Consider the following 19,258-nt stretch of genomic DNA (forward strand, 5'->3'; position numbering starts at 1 on the left):
TCTTTGTTTATGACTCATTTTGTTCAGCATACATTTGGTTGCATTTTATCACCAGATTTGTTTTGACTTTTTTTACAGCTGGATGGTTGGACTTGAAGATGAGAAGCAGAAGACAGATGTGCACTACAGATCACTTGGTGGAGAAGGAAATTTCAACTGGAGACTTATTTTCCCATTTGAGTACCTCCCAGCTGAACAGCTTTGTGTTGTAACCAAGAAGGTGGGTTTCTGAGTGAGACAGCAGTCATCCATGACCAGAAGGGCCATAATGCTAAAATTCTTCAGGCAACTCTTATATCCTAAGCGTTATCTTGCTAAATGGTTAATGGAGAGGGAATTGGCATGTGGTTTGGAGGGCTAAGAATCCAAGTTTAACTCTCAGCAGAAGCTTGTTTTTAACTTGCTGGCAACTCCGCTCAATAGAGGACAAAACCAAACCCATGGACTTAACACATGTTCTCTGGAATGCTCAGGTTCAAGTACAGTAATTGCTGAGTGCTGCTTTCCCCGCAGGGCAGTTACATTGGTTTATAACCAGTCCTCCTGTTGGAAGAGAAGTTCCCATAGGGAGGTCTATTGTCCTGTGCCCTGCACCATTTCCTCTTGTTTGTAAGTGTACATTCCTTCTATTCATGTTAACAGCCATGTGAGTGTAACCCTTGCTGTGAGCAGTTATTTATGCAGCGTTCTGTGGGAATACTACTGCATGGAGAAATGTATTCCATGGCTGGGGCTAGCAGGGGTCATATCTAACTGACCTCTCCTTTTCTTTGGACCTAAAAATGCATCATTAGAGTGACCTTGTAGCCTCTATACTTTTGTACTCATGTCAGCTTTCTTCCCAGCTCCTTCTAATTTGACTCTGTACAGCTGGTTGTGTGTGTCCAAACCAGGTGTTTAGAGTTAGGGTGTGCAATCCATATTAGCAAAAAAGCATGTTCAAATCTTTTTACTGCAGCACTTACAAATGTCAAAGTATTGGTGCATCTGACAGAATTAAGTTTTATGCTTCAATAAAACAGTTTTGATGAACCAAAAGATGCAAGTAGCACCTAATATCTTTTTAAAATTCTATGCTTTCCCCTACTCCTTCAGAAAGTATAAGCCTTTACAGATGGCTTCACGTAAAAGGTGAAAGGGAGAAGATTAATGTGAAATGGGTCATCCACATTAGCTTACTTTTTCTGTTCCAGGAACATTTTTGGAGCCTTGACAAAACAGAGTTCAGGACGCCTCCGAAACTAATCATTCAAATATGGGACAATGATAAATTTTCTATGGACGACTATTTGGGTATGGAATTCCTGTCAGTTTATCTCTTTCTGGTTAACCTGCTTTGGCTAAACTGAAGTGATGTCATCGTTGCCTCTTTTCTAATGCAGCAACAAGTATGCTGTCAAAATGTTTTTCCAAAGGTAATCTTTCATTGGTGTAGCATTTAATTGCTGGTTCTGTGTTCTGTATTCAATAATGCTATTATGGTCATTGTTTGACAGGTATATGTCTTTGTTTTTAATTTATGTATACAGGACTTCCAATGGGAATTTAGCCATTTATAAATTACACACTTTTGCCAGCTGAACTCTAGCAAGGGGTGTAACTCTTCTTCTTTGGCCTCCTTGTCTCGAGAGACAATGGGTAAGCGCCTGGAGGTGGTCAGTGGTTTGTGAAGCAGCGCCTGGAGTGGCTATAAAGACCAATTCTAGAGTGACAGACTCTTCCACAGGTGCTGCATATAAAATTGGTTGTCGGGGCTGTTACACAGTTGGCTCTCCCCTTGTGATTTCTGTCTTTTTTCCTGCCAACTGCTAAATCTCTTCAACTTGCCACACTTTAGCCCCGCCTTTATGGCTGCCCGCCAGCTCTGGTGATCACTGGCAACTGACTCCCACGACTTGTGATCAATGTCACAGGACTTCCTATCGCGTTTGCAGACGTCTTTAAAGCGGAGACAAGGACGGCCGGTGCGTCTGATACCAGTGATGAGCTCGCTGTACAATGTGTCCTTGGGGATCCTGCCATCTTCCATGCGGCTCACATGGCCAAGCTATCTCAAGTGCCACTGGCTCAGTAGGGTGTATGTGCTGGGGATGTTGGCTGCCTCGAGGACTTCTGTGTTGGAGATACAGTCCTGCCACCTGATGCCAAGGATTCTCCAGAGGCAGCGAAGATGGAATGAATTGAGACATCGCTCTTGGCTGACAGACCTTGTCCAGGCCTCTCTGCTGTAGAGCAAGGTACTGAGGACACAGGCTTGATGCACTCGGACTTCTGTGTTCTGTGTCAGTGCGCCATTTTCCAACACTCTCTTGGCCAGTCTGGACATAGCAGTGGAAGCCTTTCCCATGTTGATTGTTGATTTCTGCATCGAGAGACAGGTTACTGGCAATAGTTGAGCCGAGGTAATATTTTTTGGTTTTTTTTAATATTTAGAGATACAGCACTGAAACAGGCCCTTCGGCCTACCGAGTCTGTGCTGACCATCAACCACCCATTTTATACTAATCCTACACTAATCCCATATTCCTACCACATCCACACCTGTCCCTATATTTCCCTACCACCTACCTATACTAGGGGCAATTTATAATGGCCAATTTACCTACCAACCTGCAAGTCTTTTGGCTGTGGGAGGAAACCGGAGCACCCGGAGAAAACCCACGCAGACACCGGGAGAACTTGCAAATTCCACACAGCCAGTACCCAGAATTGAACCCGGGTCGCTGGAACTGTGAGGCTGTGGTGCTAACCACTGCGCCATTGTGAACTCTTGAACCACTTCCAGAGCGTGGTCACCGATATTGATGGATGGAGCATTTCTGACGTCCTGTCCCATGATCGTTTTCTTGAGGCTGATGGTTAGGCCAAATTTGTTGCAGGCAGCCACAATCCTGTCGATGAGTCTCTGCAGCCACTCTTCAGTGTGAGATGTTAATGCAGCATCGTCAGCAAAGAGGAGTTCCCTGATGAGGACTTTCCGTACTTTGGTCTTCGCTCTAAGACGGGCAAGGTTGAACAACCTGCCACCTGATCTTGTGTAGAGGAAAATTCCTTCTTCTGAAGACTTGAACACATATGAGAGCAGCAGGGAGAAGAAGATCCCTAACGGTGTAGGTGCGAGAACATAGCCCTGTTTAGTTTAGTTTAGAGATACAGCACTGAAACAGGCCCTTCAGCCCACCGGGTCTGTGCCGACCAACAACCACCCATTTATACTAATCCTACACCAATTCCATATTCCTCCCACATCCCCAACTGTCCCTACATTTCCTTACCACCCACCTATACTCGGGGCAATTTACAATGGCCAATTTACCTACCAACCTGCAAGTCTTTCACGCCACTCAGGATAGGAAAGGGGTTTAATGAGGCGCCGCTATGCTGAATTGTGCCTTTCATATTGTCATGGAATGAGGTGTGATGCTTAGTAGCTTTGGTGAACATCCGATCTTTTCCAGTAGTCTGAAGAGACCACGTCCGTTGACTAGGTCAAAGGCTTTGGTGAGATCAATGAAAGCAATGTAGAGGGGCATCTGTTTGTGACATTTCTCCTGTCGCTGGCGAAGGGAGAACAGCATGTCAATGGTGGATCTCTGCTCGAAAGCCACACTGTGCCTCAGGGTAACTATATTAATGTTAAACACATTACTGATTTACAGTTTTTAACTTATTTATATTCAGTTTGTTGCCAGTACCACTGCTAAAGTCCATAGCAAATGCGTAAAAGGCTGCTTTTAGAATGGTCATAATAAAGTCTTCAAAATAGCTTTGACTATGAGTCGCTGTTAAAGGAAAGGAGCTAACTTGCATTTATATAGTGCTTTTCAATAATCTCACTGGTTTGGCCTCAACTGGAGTTTATGTCCAATCCTGAACACCACACTTCAGGGTGCAAAAAAGATGAACAAGAATGGTTCCAGGATGAGAGACTTCAGTTATGGGGATAGATTGGTGAAGCTTGGACTGCTGTCTTTAGAGAAAAGGTTGAGAGGAGATTTGATAGAGGTGTTCAAAATCATAGAAACATAGAAAATAGGAGTATGAGTAGGCCAATTGGCCCTTCGAGCCTGTGCTGCCATTCATTACTATCATGGCTGATCATCCAACTCTGTAGCCTGTTCTGGCTTTCACCCCATACCCTTTGATCCCTTTAGACCCAAGAGCTATATCTAACTCCTTCTTGAAAACATTCAGTGTTTTGGCCTCAACTGCTTTCTGTGGTAGCGAATTCCACAGGCTCACCACTCTCTGGGTGAAGAAATTTCTCCTCATCTCCGTCCTGAAAGGTTTACCCCATATCCTTAGACTATGGCCCCTAGTTCTGGACTCCTCCACCATCGGGAACATCCTTCCTGAATCTACCCTGTTAAGTCCTGTTCGAATTCTATAGGTTTCTATGAGATCCCCCTTCACTCTTCTAAACTCCAGCGAATATAATCCTAACCCACTCAATCTCTCCTCGTACGTCAGCCCCACCATCCCAGGAATCAGTCTGGTAAACCTTCGCTGCACTCCCTCTAGAGCTAGAACATCCTTCCTCAGATAAGGAGACCAAAACGGCGCACAATATTCCAGGTGCCTCACCAAGGCCCTGTATAATTGCAGCAAGACATCCCTGCTCCTGTACTCGAATCCTCTCACTATGAAGTCCAACATAACATTTGCCTTTTTTAACCACCTGTTGCACCTGCATGCTTACCTTCAGCGACTGGTGTACGAGAACACCCAGGTCTCACTGCATATTCCCCTCTCTCAGTTTATAGCCGTTCAGATAATAATCTGCCTTCCTGTTTTTGCTGCCAAAGTGGATAACCTCACATTTATCCACGTTATACTGCATCTGCTATGCATTAGCCCACTCACTCAACTTGTCTAAATCATCCTGTAGCGCCTCTGCATCCTCCTCACAACTCACCCTCCCACCCAGTTTTGTGTCATCTGCAAATTTAGAGTTATTACATTTAGTTCCCTCATCTAAATCATTAATGTATATTGTGAATAGCTGTGGTCCTAGCACCGATCCCTGCGGTACCCCACTAGTCACTCCTGCCATTTGGAAAAAGACTCATTTATCCCCACTCTGTTTCCTGTCCGCCAACCAATTTTCTATCCATCGCAATACACCACCCCCAATCCCATGCGCTTTAATTTTACACGCTATTCTCTTATGTGGGACTTTGTCGAAAGCCTTCTAAAAGTCTAAATAAACCACATCCACTGGCTCCCCCTCATCAACTCTACTAGTTACATCCTCGAAGCATTCTAGCATCAAGCGTGATTTCCCTTTCATAAATCCATGCTGACTCTGTTCGATTCTATCACACAAGTGCTCTGCGATAAAATCTTTGATAATGGACTCTAGAGCTTTCCCCACTACTGACATCAGGCTTTCTCTCTGCCTCCCTTTTTAAATAGTGGGGTTACATTAGTTACCCTCCAATCTGTAGGAACTGTTCCAGAGTTTGCAGAATCTTGGAAGATGACCACCAATGCATCCACTATTTCTAGGGCTACTTCCTTATGTACTCTGGGATGCATACCATCAGGCCCTGGGGATTTATCTGCCTTCAATCCCATCAATTTCCCCAACACCATTTCTCTACTAATGCTGATTTCTTTCAGTTCCTCTCTGTCACTAAGCCTTGTGTTACCCAACATTTCTGGTATGATATTTGTGTCCTCCTTTTGTGAAGACCGAATCACGAGGATCTGTACAGAGTAGATGGGAGAGACCAGAGGACGCAATTTAAGGTGATTGGCAAAAGAACCAGAGGCAACATGAGGAAAAACTATTTTAAGCAGCGAGTGGTTAGGATGTGGAATGCACTGTCTGAGAGGTTGGAGCAGGAAGATTTAATCTTGGCTTTCAAAAGCAAATTGGACAGTTATCTAAAAGAAAATTTTCAGGGTTGTGGGGAAAAGACAGAGGAGTGGGACTAGCTGAGTTGTTCTGAGAGCCAGCACGGACACGACAGGCTATATAGCGGCCTCCTGTTCTGTAACCATTCTGTGATTCGAAGACATTCCCTTTACAGCCAAGAACTACTTTTGAAATATAGCCACCGTTGTAATGCAGGGAAATGCAACAGCCAGTTTACACACAGCAAGATCCTGCAAACATGAGGTGCATGACCAGATTATCTGGTTTTTTTTTTAGTCTTTTAGTTGTTTTCTGTGGACTGTTCACTTGGAAAATCCTTTTAGACAGCCATCCTTTTCGATTGTTGCATGCCGTGCAAAATGGGCCAGTCTTTGACCTATGCAGTTGTAAAGAGCCCAACACCTCGGGGTGATCCATGCAAATTGTTTCATTGCTCCTGAGAAGAACAATTTATATTTCTATTGCACCTTTAACATCATAAAGGTCCCAAAATGCTTCACAGGCATTTTAAAACAAAATATGACACTAAGTCACATAAGGAGATTTTAGGTCAAGTGACCAAAAGCTTAGTCAAAGAGGTGGATTTTAAGGAGTGTCTTAAAGGAGGAAAGTGATGTGCAGAGCTGTAGAGAGGGAATTCCAGAGCTTGGAGCCTAGGCAAGTGAAGGCACGGCTGTAAATGGTGGAGTGATTTAAAATAAGGGATGCTCAAGAGGCCAGAATTGGAGATGTGCAGGTATCTTGGAGAGTTGTGGGGCTGGATGAGATTACAAAGCTAAGAAGGGGTGAGGCCATGGAGGGATTTGAAAATGATGAGAATTTTAAAATCAAAATGTTTGGGAGCCAATGGAGGTCAGGGAGCATAGGAGTGATGGGTGAATGGGATTTGATGCAAATAAGGGCATAGGCAGCACTGTTTTGGGTGACCACAAGTTTATGAAGGGTAGAATGTTGGAGACCAGCTAGGAGTGCATTGGAATAGTCAAATCTGGTGGTGGTAAAGGCACGGGTGAGTGTTTCAGCAGCAATTGAGCTCTGGTGGGGGCGAAGTCAAGCTATGTTATGGAGGTAAGTCTTGGTGCAGGTATGTGATCAGAAACTCAGCTTGAGGTCAAATATGACAACAAAATTGTGAACAGTCTGGTTAGTCTCAGTTGCCAGGGAGAGGGATGGAGTCGGTAGCTAGAACAGAGTTTGGAGCAGTAAGTGAAAACAGTGGCTTCAATCTTCCCAATATTTAATTGAAGAACATTTTCTGCTCATCCAGTACTGGATGTCGGACGAGCAGTCTCGTAATTTAGCGAGTCGAGAGATGGAGTAGCCCTGGGTGTCGTCAGCATGCATGTGAAAACTAACTAGGTGCTTTTGTGTGATGTTGCCAGGGGGCAGGATGTAGATGAGATACAGGAGGTGGCCAGGAAAAGATGCTTGGGGGACACCGGCGGTGACAGTGTGGGAGCAAGAGGAGAAGCCATTGCAAGCAATACTCTATGATTCGATAACAATAGAACCAGGCGGGTGGACTGCTCAACAGTGGAAAGGTGTTGGAGCAGGATGATGGTGTAGTCAATCGTGTCAAATGCAGCAGACATGTAGAGAATGATGAAGAGGGATAGTTTACCTTTGTCACAGTCACATAAGATGTATTTGTGACTTTTGGTAGGAGCCATTTCAGTACTGTGGCAAGGCAGAAACCTGATTGGAAGGATTCAAACATGGAGTTCCGGGAAAGATGGGCACAGATTTGGGAGGCGACAACACATTCAAGGACTTTAGAGATGAAAGGGAGGTTGGAGATGAGGCAGTAGTTTTCAAGGATAGTGGGATCCAGGGTTGGTTTTTGAGGAGCGGGGTGATGGCAGATTTCAAGGAGAGATGGACAGCACTTGAAAAGAGAGCATCGTTAACAATATCTGCTAACACAGGAACCAGGAAGAGAAATTGAGTTGTCAACAGTGTAGTGGGGATAGGATCGAGGGAGAAGGAGGTGGGTCTCTTGGACAAGATGAGCTCAGAGAATTGAAACATTGATTTTACAGGTGTTTTGTTTTTTTTTCCACCCACCCACCATAGTACACACCTTTGTGGCTCTTAATGACCAATGTTTGGACACCTCTGACCTAGGGCTCTCGAGGGAAAGGGTGATTACAGTCTGTCAAACAAACTAGAGCTGAACACACAGAAGAACGGCTTTAGGCAAGACATGGTCAGGTGTGTGCCAAGAGCTGGATAAGTTGGACTGGGGGTGAGTGAGGGAGCAGCAAAGCACCAGGCAGACAGATAGTAGTCAAAAATGACTGACTGTCTGTCTGAGGTGTTGCTCAAGGTCATACCAGGGGCCAGATTGTACCAGGAGCACAGACCAACTCGAGCCTCAGATATCTGATAGAGGTTAGGTCATGGTGCAAAATTTGATGATAACCATCCAACACTAGTTTGAATTGTATGGAAATATGGTTTTGTAAATTATTTCACTTTTAGATGTTTTATGTTAGAAAATTGTATTTGGCACCCATGAGTTGTCTTTAGGCTGAAGAAGCAAAATGGCAGCTAGACAAATTTTGAAAAACCTTTCTGCAATTTCATAATTTTTGTTAACTGGTCAGTTTAGCTAACTGTTCATGAATTCATTGTGTTCATACATACTTGGTAAGCTTAGTTTGGGTATTTCTTAAGGCCCTCTTTTTACTTTCTCCTGAATAGTGGTGCAATGGAAAGTTTATTTATGCACTCTTCCCATGTTCGACTTGCTATGTTGCCCATCTGTTCAGTTGTAGTTTGGTGTTTTATGAAGGATGATGGAAGCTTTCTTTGTTCAAATTTGAGATGTTTGCATTTGCATATGTATGGGCGTGATGCCTGAAGTAGTTGGACAAAGCACATATTAGATAAATGCTCAAATATTCATACGAACCGATCTCTTGTAGCTTGTGGTGAGTTGGAGAATGCACATTTCTAACCGCCAGGCTGTTATCCCATTTAACATACAACATGATATCAGTACATTCATTTATGGTGACCACATGTCAGACTCTTGCCGCATAGTTTTGAGGGGTGTCTAACTGTTTTAGGCATTAAATTCTACAACTTGGTCCCCTTTTTACTATGAAGACATTAAATGAGTTAATTTGGTTTAATATTGTATGTATCTATGCCGACGTATTTTTACCTTTTAGCCCTTTTTATGTTAATTTTGAGGCTCGCAATCAATTCAAATGTTCGGGAGGGTTAAGATGTGTATTGACTTAAAAATTCTGCCAACCCCCAACATCTCTCCATTGCTTCAATACCCCAGTGCTCCTGGGATCTCCTGTTTTTTCCCTGCCAACCTGCTCTGTTTGAATATTCCTTCAGGATTTTGCTTATTTCTTCCCCAATAGTGTTGTGATGGAAGGTTGTGGAGTCTAATAGCAGTTATGGGAAGTACTGAGTTGTGATTTATAGATGATTCCTGGTGTCTGATAATGATGGTTAGAGTGAAGGGTGGGAAACTGTTGAGCTTGGGCAGTAGTGAGGGTGAGTGGGGTAGATGCTGGGGCTTCTCTCAGATATGGCAACACTATGGGGAAGTGGTGTGAGAGCATTGGCGATAGAGCTACAAAGTATACCGGACTAGAAATGAATCCCAGGATGTGGTAACACCAATGTGGTTACTAGGCTGTATGGAAGGGAAGTAAGATTCTTGAATTTTAGAACTGGGAGACAGGGATCCTAGTGTCTGATAGCACTAGGATGCTGGTAATGGAGGTGGTATTAGATTGTAGCAGAAGTTTGGAGGATGTCAGTCAGGCTCAAGCAATATTTGTAAAATAGCAATGAACCCATGCAGTTGTTTCCTTTTGATGTAGCTTAGTCATTTCATACTAGTTTCTTGATAACCTAATCTGGCCCCAAGGGCAGGAACTAGGGAATTTCAAGCATCTGCCTAACTCGAGAAGCTTAGAATAGCTTCTTATTGACCTCAAAATGAGTCTATTTAGACCAAGGTTTTGGTTACATGGTAAAAAAGGAACAGGCTAGATTAAACACTGCCCCATTTTAGTATCTGTTCTCCAGATCCCCAATCACCCATGCACAGTGTGATAGGAGATCTGTACTAAGTCCCAAAACACTTTGTACCAATTTTGCAAAGCCTGGTATCATAATTTGCAGGTTATCCCGTAAACTAGTCCTATTTATTAGGACTCAACATGTAAACACTTTATAGCTTTTTCATCCCCATTCATGACTTAGACCAGGAGTATTTGATTCCATCATGTAAGTCAAGACTTCAGAAGCCCTTTAATTTAGCACTTAACTTATGCATAAAGCCCATTATTTTAAATTCTTGTAAGTTTTATTTGATATTTCACTCAATTGTATTAATTGCAAAGTCTCTCTTTGCAACCAACATGTTTTTTATATTGTGCAAGATCTGTGCCAGTGGCATCGGCTTTCAGCATGCGTTATGTGGCAGACTCTTCCCAATTGTTTGCAATGAGCCAGACAAGCTGGTCAGTCAGGCAGGCCCAGTGTTGCTGTCTCTGATACCTGTTCAAAGGATTGACACTCTTTCAAGTTCATTGTCAAATATACCATTTTGCAGCCAACTTGGAAGGAGTCCATTTTGAGCATTAGGCAACTAATAAGTCTGAATTTGAGTCCTCGCTGGGCAAATGGGTAGCAGGAACTCCTAAGCATCATGTGGGCAGCACAAATTGCTGTAAGATGTGCCTCTTAACTTCTCACCTTAGCATAGACATAATGTGTACCTGATCATACAGTGGCTCTACCAGTTAGAGGTGCTGAGCTTCAGCGCCAACTGTTTGTCTTAGTGGAAGCCAGGCATGTTGGGTACTAAACCATGGATACATGTGGGCCCAGCCTCTAGATAATTCCTTCCAGTTGATTATCTTCCCAAGCCCCTCTTTTTCATAAGCTATATGACATGTCTCCATGATTGAAGGACTTTTTTTTTTAAAAAAAAGACTGGCTTGCGTATCAGAAACTATCTAATTGGGTCCAGTTTGACATTTTTACCCTGCTTTATGCTGCAATGTCATATTGAATGGAGGTCTGAATAGTTCAATGCCCCTTTTTGAAAAAAGAATGAAGCTTGCATGCAATCCTGTAGTACAATTGATCCCATGTTTTGGAGGCACCAAAAGCCCGGGAAAAGTCCATCCCCAGAATAAAATGAGTTGGCTTAGCAATGCAGAAACTGAAGCACTTGCATCAGAAGTGATAAAGAAATTATCGCTACTATACGACAATTAGCATTTATGTGGCAGGAGATTAAAGATGATTGTGATTGTAAAAGGTGCGTAACTGGCACAAATGCTTATTGTTGTCTACTTTCTGCCCTAGTTATAATTTGACATTTGGAACCGAACCATGATTTGGGTTCTCTTAGTGCTGCTGTAAAAAAAAAAGTCAAAGCTTTAGCTGCACCAAGCTGTTGCCACCTTCTCCTTTGATAGGCAAGCTTGCTAACAACCACCTGACAGTTGTATTGATCTGCCTTAAGCATCTGGATCTTTTAGTTCCAAAATAATAGTTTCTGGGTCCAGAAGATCCTGTTGTCTTCATTACCAAACTAAGAAAATCTGCACTTTTAAATTCCATATACTAATGGCATCAAACCTGCATGCAAAGTTATGTACATAGTCCAAATGAGGTGCTAAGAGGTGAAGCTGGTCATCCAGAGAACCATGACCATTGTCTCAACATTTCTAGGTTATCTAACAATTTATTGTTAGGATATAAGCAAGCCATTGAGATTAGAGGTGATCCTTGAATATGTCTCATGCCACAAATGCTTCTGTGCATAGAAACTGTTATTGAACTTGTTATTTTTAAACCTTTGCACTTTTTAATAGTTTTAAAAATGGGATTAAAATGATGAGCAATGTTGAGAATATTTATTTAGTTATAACTGTATCCATGTTCCATTTAAGTAATTTTGGTTTTCTTCAGCCATGTATTTCTTCTAACAATTCTCTTGGACTTCCTAGTTTCAGGGAGTTGGTTCCCCTGTATACACATTTCCATAAAATGGGAGCATGGACACTGACCTGAAACATAACCTAATGTTGTGCATCAGTAGTAATGCCACATTGATGTTGGGAGCAGCTTTATTAATGAAATATTAAGCTTATATCCAATGATTTTAAATGTTTTTAAAAATGCTCTGACTTTCTTTCTATTCTCTCTCTATCCTGTTTTATAATATGCTTGCAGTGTATTTCTTATTTAAGTGATGTATTCTAACTTGGCTAATTTCAAAAAAAATTATTTCCTGTCTTTTCGATGGCACTGACCTATAAGTTTAAATTAAATCATAATTGTCTAAAAACTAAACAGTGTGAGTAAATTGCAACTGCAGCATAGTGTTTAGTCACAGCTCAAAACTGCCCTATTTTAACACAATGAAATAAGCTATACTGCATTTGTCTGAATGTGATATTACGAAAACTTTATTGCAGTCAAATGGAAGAATTCTTTTCTGTTGAAAAGATTAAATTAAGTTTCTAGTTAGTCAGTGGATCAGCCAGAGAGAATGCTTGTGATCTTTCTCCAATTTGTCAGGTATTCAAAACTGCCAACATTGGCCAAATCTGAGTTAACAGTATTGCCTCTTGTACCAAATCACAATTAGTTTCAAAAATGAGCTATGCCTATTGTACAGGGCGTAGAGGATGGCTTGACAGTGTGTTAATCTCAGTTTGTTGCTCAATTACTGTGGATATGCTTTCCCTGAGATGCTTATTTCCATAAATTATCATTTTAAGCAACTGAGCCACTTCTGGTAACAAGAGGATTTCCTTTCAGCCAATCACCTATTAGAACTTGCATACAAAAGATGGAAACTGATAGTCTACTGCAGCAACATTCATATTTTAATTGAAACTGACAACATTCAGTTTCAATCTCCAGAGAGATCAGTTAGTCATGTTCCATGTATGCTTTTCAGTAAATATGAGAAGCCCTTTTTTCCTGACAATGCAAGAAGGCAGTGAAAAGCTGTATCCTATCTCCATCACTATGAAATGGAGCCAACACTGTATCCTTCAGTGTGGTGCATCTGTCAAATTTAATTTTGTTTCACTTTGCCTTCCTTCTTTGTTTTTCTCACTTTTTCCCTTTTATTTCTTCTCCATCCCCCCCCCCCAGATTTATTTCTGTTTCCACAGCCCACCTGGCTGTGAAGTAAGGACTGCCTTCACAGTTTCAAAGCTTTGATTTATCTAAATCTCTGCCTGGAAAATGAGGCCGCACACATTAAAGCCGTGGGTCCTGTAGCTTAGCTACACCTACATTGTGTTCCTTTGCTTTATCTCACCCAAACAGCAAGAAAAACTAGAAGGAAACCACAAAGCTAGGATTCACCAGCACAGTGCAGGCAGCGAGTTACTAATTCTGTGGTGAGAGGGCTTCGAAATTGTGCCAAGTGCATGAGTTGGTCACCTTGAATCTGATGCTTTGTTTTTGTACTGGCTACTGTGATGAAAAGTCATTTGTTTCTGAGCCATACAAGAATGTCCCAAGTCCGCCACTAGTCTCTGCTGTCAGCTGGGGCAGTGATAAAGATGCTGCATTGACCCTGGGTTAGAGAAGTAAATTATGGCCAACGTTCCCATCCTGCTAAGTGACCCCTGTTAGAAATGCATTTGTGTGGATGCTGGTTGAGGGAAGTATCCTTCTTGGCTTCAGTGGCCTCCATGGACAATAGACTGCTGATCCTGATGATCATGGATGAAGTACCAAGGACAGGCCTACCCCCTGTAATCCGTGTTCCCTCAAACTTCTGTTTGTGCGTAGCTAGCTTGTTGCTCTGCATGGTCCCTTTATGATTGCGCGGCAATGCGTGTACGCATTTTAAAGAGAACTTTGCTTGTGCGTGGCCTGTTTGTTTGTTGCGTGGCACATTTCCAATTGCTGTGCAGCCATGCAGCCACACACCCACACAGCTTAGAGGGAACATTGGCTGTAACTGTACCTCAGTCAGTGAGTCACAGCCCTGACTCGTGGAACTGTATTTCAGTAAAGTAGCGAACACTTTCAAGAGGGGATAAAATTTGGCTGACAATCAGAAATACTGAGTGGCAGTTCAGCATGCTTTTCATTGTCCCATTACCCAACAATTGACTGCAACACATGGCTTAAGGTTACAGAAAGGGTACTGATATCACCCAGGCACCACATCAGTATAACATATTCAGTCAAACCACTGATTAGGTAGCTAAATAGAATATGTACATTTGTACTGTATGCTGGATCAGTGAAAGCTTTGAGGAAATCTGCTTATCTGCTCTCTCTCTCTCTCGCACACACACACACACACACACACACACACACACACACACACACACACACACACACTTTCCTGTGAAATGGCCTTGTTTTTCAGCATTGCAGGTAAAGCATCTTCAGTGAAATGCCAATAGGCGGAACAATGGGATTGTGATGACTTGTTTTTTTTATCTACTGAACTTTGTTTCAAAGTTCATTGGGTCGACTTTCTTGTTCATTATGAATAGTAGGATCAGAAAAGTAATCTGGTTGTTAGTTTAGAAGTTTGATTATAGTCCAGTAGGAGGGCAAACAGAGTGCAGCAGACAGCAAATGGTGCCAGAACTCCCGAACCTTGTGGTTGTTTTTCTGATTCTCATCATGTATAACTGCATAATACTGGTGTTCTTATCTCTGATTCACAGGTGTCCTTGAGCTAGACCTGAATTCCACACTATGTCCAGCCAAAACAGCTACAGGATGCAACTTGAAAATGCTTCCAGATGAGAAGGGAACTAAAGCACCTAAATTGTCTTCACTTTTTTCCCAAAAATCTATAAATGGATGGTGGCCATGTGTCCAAGAGAAAGATGGCAAACGCATTTTGGCTGTAAGGACCTCCCAACATATCGCATTTTAATTTGTGTTATCACATAACTTGTCTCTAATTCCTTCTTGGAATTGTGGGCCTTTATCATTTGTTTTTGTGAAGAATATAATTGACATCAATCAATAGTCTTGTGCATGGGTCAAAGATTTATCATAGTAGCCAATTTTCATAGTGTTAGGACAGCAGTGTAGGATTATTATTCCTAACAGACCTTCGAGATCTCATTCATTTGGAGTAAGATTTACTCATTTTAATGCATCATGCTCTGAAGACCAAACATCAGTTCATGTGATTTGCAACTTCTATTTTTGACCTTGTTTTCATCTAAGGTTGTGCAAGAACAGTCCAAATCAACAGAGGTTAGGGCAGACAAATATGTATGTCATTCATCCTGTTGAATAAAGCACTCTGGTTCTAAAATATGTAGCAAACAAATTGTAGGTCAAAGACTACGGTTTTGTATTTGTGGTATTTTTAAAGTTTTTTTTTATTCATTTATGGGATGTGGGCGTTGCTGGCTAGGCCAGCATTTATTGCCCATCCCTAATTGCCCTTGAGAAGGTGATGGTGAGCTGCCTTCTTGAATCGCTGCAGTCCATGTGGGGTAGGTACACCCACAGTGCTATTAGGAAGGGAGTCCCAGGATTTTGACCCAGCGACGGTGAAGGAACAGCGATATAGTTCCAAGTCAGGATGGTGTGTGACTTGGAGGGGAACTTGCAGGTGGTGGTGTTCCCATGCATTTTCTGCCCTTGTTCCTCTAGTTGGTACAGGTTGCGGGTTTGGAAGGTGCTGTTTAAGTGCGCTGCTGCAGTGCATCTTGTAGATGGTACACACTGCTGCCACTGTGCGTCGGTGATGGAGGGAGTGAATGTTTGTATATGGGGTGCCAATCAAGCGGGCTGCTTTGTCCTCCGTGTCGAGCTGCTTGTGTGTTGTTGGAGCTGTACCCATCCAGACAAGTGGTGAATATTCCATAACACTCCTGAATTGTGCCTTGTAGATGGTGGACAGGCTTTGGGGAGTCAGGAGTGAGTTACTCGCCGCAGGATTCCTAGCCTCTGACCTGCTCTTGTAGCCACGGTATTTATATGGCTACTCCAGTTCAGTTTCTGGTCTATGGTAACCCCTAGGATGTTGATAGTGGGGGATTCAGCGATGGGAATGCCATTGAATGTCAAGGGGAGATGGTTAGATTCTCTCTTGTTGGAGATGGTCATTGCCCGGCACTTGTGTGGCGCGAACTTTACTTGCCACTTATCAGCCCAGACGTGGATATTGTCCCGGTCTTGCTGCATTTCTACATGGACTGCTTCAGTATCTGAGGAGTCGCAAATGGTGCTGAACATTGTGCAAACATCAGCGAACATCCCCACTTCTGACCTTTATGATTGAAGGGATGTCATTGAAGCAGCTGAAGAGGTTGGGTCTAGGACACTACCCTGAGGAACTCCTGCAGTGATGTCCTAGAGCTGAGATGATTGACCTCCAACAACCATAACCATCTTCCTTTGCGCTCGGTATGACTCCAACCAGCGGAGAGTTTTCCTCCTGATTCCTATTGACTTCAGTTTTGCTAGGGTTTCTCGATGCCATACTCTGTCAAATGCTGCCTTGATGTCAAGGGCAGTCACTCTCACCCCACCTCTTGAGTTCAGCTCTTTTGTCCATGTTTGAACCAAGGCTGTAATGAGGTCAGGAGCCGAGTGGCCCTGGCGGAACCCAAACTGAGCGTCACTGAGCAGGTTATTGCTAAGCAAGTGCTGCTTGATAGCATTGTAAATCACACCTTCCATCACTTTGCTGATGATTGAGAGTAGACTGATGGGGCAGTAATTGGCCAGGTTGGACTTGTCCTGCTTTTTGTGTACAGGACATACCTGGACAATTTTCCACATTGCCGGGTAGATGTCAGTGTTATAGCTGTACTGCTTGGAACAGCTTGGCTAGGGGTGCAGCAAGTTGTGGAGCACAGGTCTTCAGTACTATTGTCAGAATATTGTCAGGGCTCATAGCCTTTGCAGCATCCAGTGCCTTCAGTCATTTGATATCATGTGGACTGAATCGGATTAGCTGAAGACTGGTATCTGTGATGCTGGGGACTTCAGGAGGAGGCCGAGATGGATCATCAACTCGGCACTTCTGGCTGAAGATTGTTGCAAATGCTTCAGCCTTATCTTTCGCACTGATGTGCTGGGCTCCCCCATCATTGAGGACGGGGATATTTGTGGAGCCTCTTCCTCCAATTGGTTGTTTAATTGTCCACCACTATTTATTGTGGATGTGGCAGGACTGCAGAGCTTTGATCTGATCCGTTGGTTATGGTATTTCTTAGCTCTGTCTATCACATGCTGTTTACGCAGTTTGGTACGCAAGTAGTCCTGTGTTGTAGCTTCACCAGGTTGACACCTCATTTTGAGGTATTCCTGATGCTGCTCCTGGCATGCCCTCCTGCACTCTTCATTGAGCCAGGGTTGGTCTCCTGGCTTGATGGTAATAGTAGAGTGGGGAATATGCCGGGCCATGAGGTTACAGATTGTAGTTGAGCACAATTCTGCTGCTGCTGATGGCCTACAGCGCTTCATGGATGCCCAGTTTTGCATTGCTAGATCTGTTCGAAATCTATCCATTTAGAATGGGGTAGTGCCACACAACACGATGGACGGTATCCTCAATGTGAAGACGGGACTTTGTCTCCACTAGGACTGTAGTCACTCCTACTAATACTGCCATGGACTGATACATCTGCGACAGGCGGATTGGTGGGGATGAAGTCAAGTATGTTTATCCCTCGTGTTGGTTCCCCCACCACCTGCCGCAGACCCAATCTGGCAGATATGTCCTTTAGGGCTCGGTCAGTAGTGGTGCTACCGAGCCACTCTTGGTGATGGACATTGAAGTCCCCCACCCAGAGTACATTTTGTGCTCTTGCCACCCTCAGTGCTTCTTCCAAGTGGTGTTCAACATGGAGGAGTACTGAATCATCAGCTGAGGGAGGGCGGTAGGTGGTAATCAGCAGGAGGTTTCCTTGCCCATGTTTGACCTGATGCCATGAGACTTCATGGGTCCGGAATTAATCTTGAGGACTCCCAGGGCAATTCCTTCCCGACTGTATACCACTGTGCTGCCACCTCTGCTGGGTCTGTCCTGCCAGTGAGACGGGACATACCCGGGGATGGTGACGGCAGTGTCTGGGACATTGTCTGTCAGGTATGATTCTGTGAGTATGACTATGTCAGGCTGTTGCTTGACTAGTCTGTGTGACAGCTCTCCCAACTTTGGCACAAGCCCCCAGATGATAGTAAGGAGGACTTTGCAGGGTCGACAGGGCTGGGTTTGCTGTTGTCGTTTCCGGTGCCTAGGTCAATGCCAAGTGGTCCGTCCGGTTTCGTTCTGTTTTATTTACTTTGCAGCGGTTAGATACAACTAAGTGGTTTGCTAGGCCATTTCAGAGGGCATATAAGAGTCAACCACATTGCTGTGGGTCTGGAGTCACATGTAGGCCAGACTAGGTAAGGACAGCAGATGCCCTAAAGGACATTAATGAATCAGATGGGTTTTTGCCACAGTCGACAATGGTTTCATGGTCGTCATTAGATTAGCTTTTAATTCCAGATTAATTGAATTCGAATTCCACCTTCTGCTGTGGTGGGATTCGAACCCATGTCCCCAGAGCAATACTCTGGGTTACTAGTCCAGTGACAATACCACATCGCCACTGCCTCCCCCTAAGTGTGACTATAAATGTATGTATACGCATGTGTGTATACTAAATATGTTTACAACTGTATATACTATATATGTATTTATGTATATCCATATACATCAGATATGGTAGAGATTTGTGTGACTTATTCATGTAGAAGTGACTTGTTGAATTCCGAGACAGTTAATATGGATGTGGACTCTGCTTTTTGAAGTATTATGAAAAAGGTGGATCCAAGTATTCTTGGCCTGGAGTTTCTGCCGAGTTGCGCTGTTTTTTTTTTAGTACAGTTTGCCCAAAATCAGCCTAATCAGCACAAAAGATCAAGGAATTTCAAATGCAAATTACATCCAACACAACTCCAGTTTTCATGATCTATTGCACTAGTTTAAAAAAAAAATGCCCACTAGAAGCAGACCCCACCCACAAAAATGGTTGTGCCCTCAGATGGAGCTAATCTTAATTGCAAGTTTCTCAGTTTTTCTTAAGGCACAGGGGCACTGATCAGCACGTTTTTAAAAGTTAGAAGAATTTTTTAATTTACTGAAACCAGTTTACTGTACGCCAATGCAAACAATAAATGGTTATGTATAGTTTTAGTCATTTTCAGTTATTTAAAATAGGGTTACTCACTGGGCATTGATTTAAAATGCCATTTTAAAACCCATTTTCAGCTGTATTAATAAAACTGCAGCAGGTTACCACTCACGTCACTGAATATTTTAAATTGCATTCTAATCCGCTACTCTATCGTGCTGGTTCATAGAAGATTTTATTTTCGAGTAGAAAC

General features: G+C 43.1%; 1 protein-coding gene across 1 annotated transcript in view; it reads left to right on the forward strand.

Moving 5' to 3' along the window:
* The window catches only part of LOC137380583 (myoferlin-like), a 270,863-nt gene that overhangs the window by 226,238 nt on the left and 25,367 nt on the right, over nt 1-19,258 (forward strand). The window contains exons 51-53 of the mRNA XM_068052623.1: nt 79-220; nt 1,194-1,293; nt 14,578-14,762. Of these exons, the coding sequence (XP_067908724.1) occupies nt 79-220; nt 1,194-1,293; nt 14,578-14,762 (427 nt within the window). The remainder of the gene's footprint in view (nt 1-78; nt 221-1,193; nt 1,294-14,577; nt 14,763-19,258) is intronic.

This window comes from Heterodontus francisci, chromosome 20 (genome assembly GCF_036365525.1).
Source record: "Heterodontus francisci isolate sHetFra1 chromosome 20, sHetFra1.hap1, whole genome shotgun sequence".
NCBI classification, from domain to species: Eukaryota; Metazoa; Chordata; class Chondrichthyes; order Heterodontiformes; family Heterodontidae; genus Heterodontus; species Heterodontus francisci.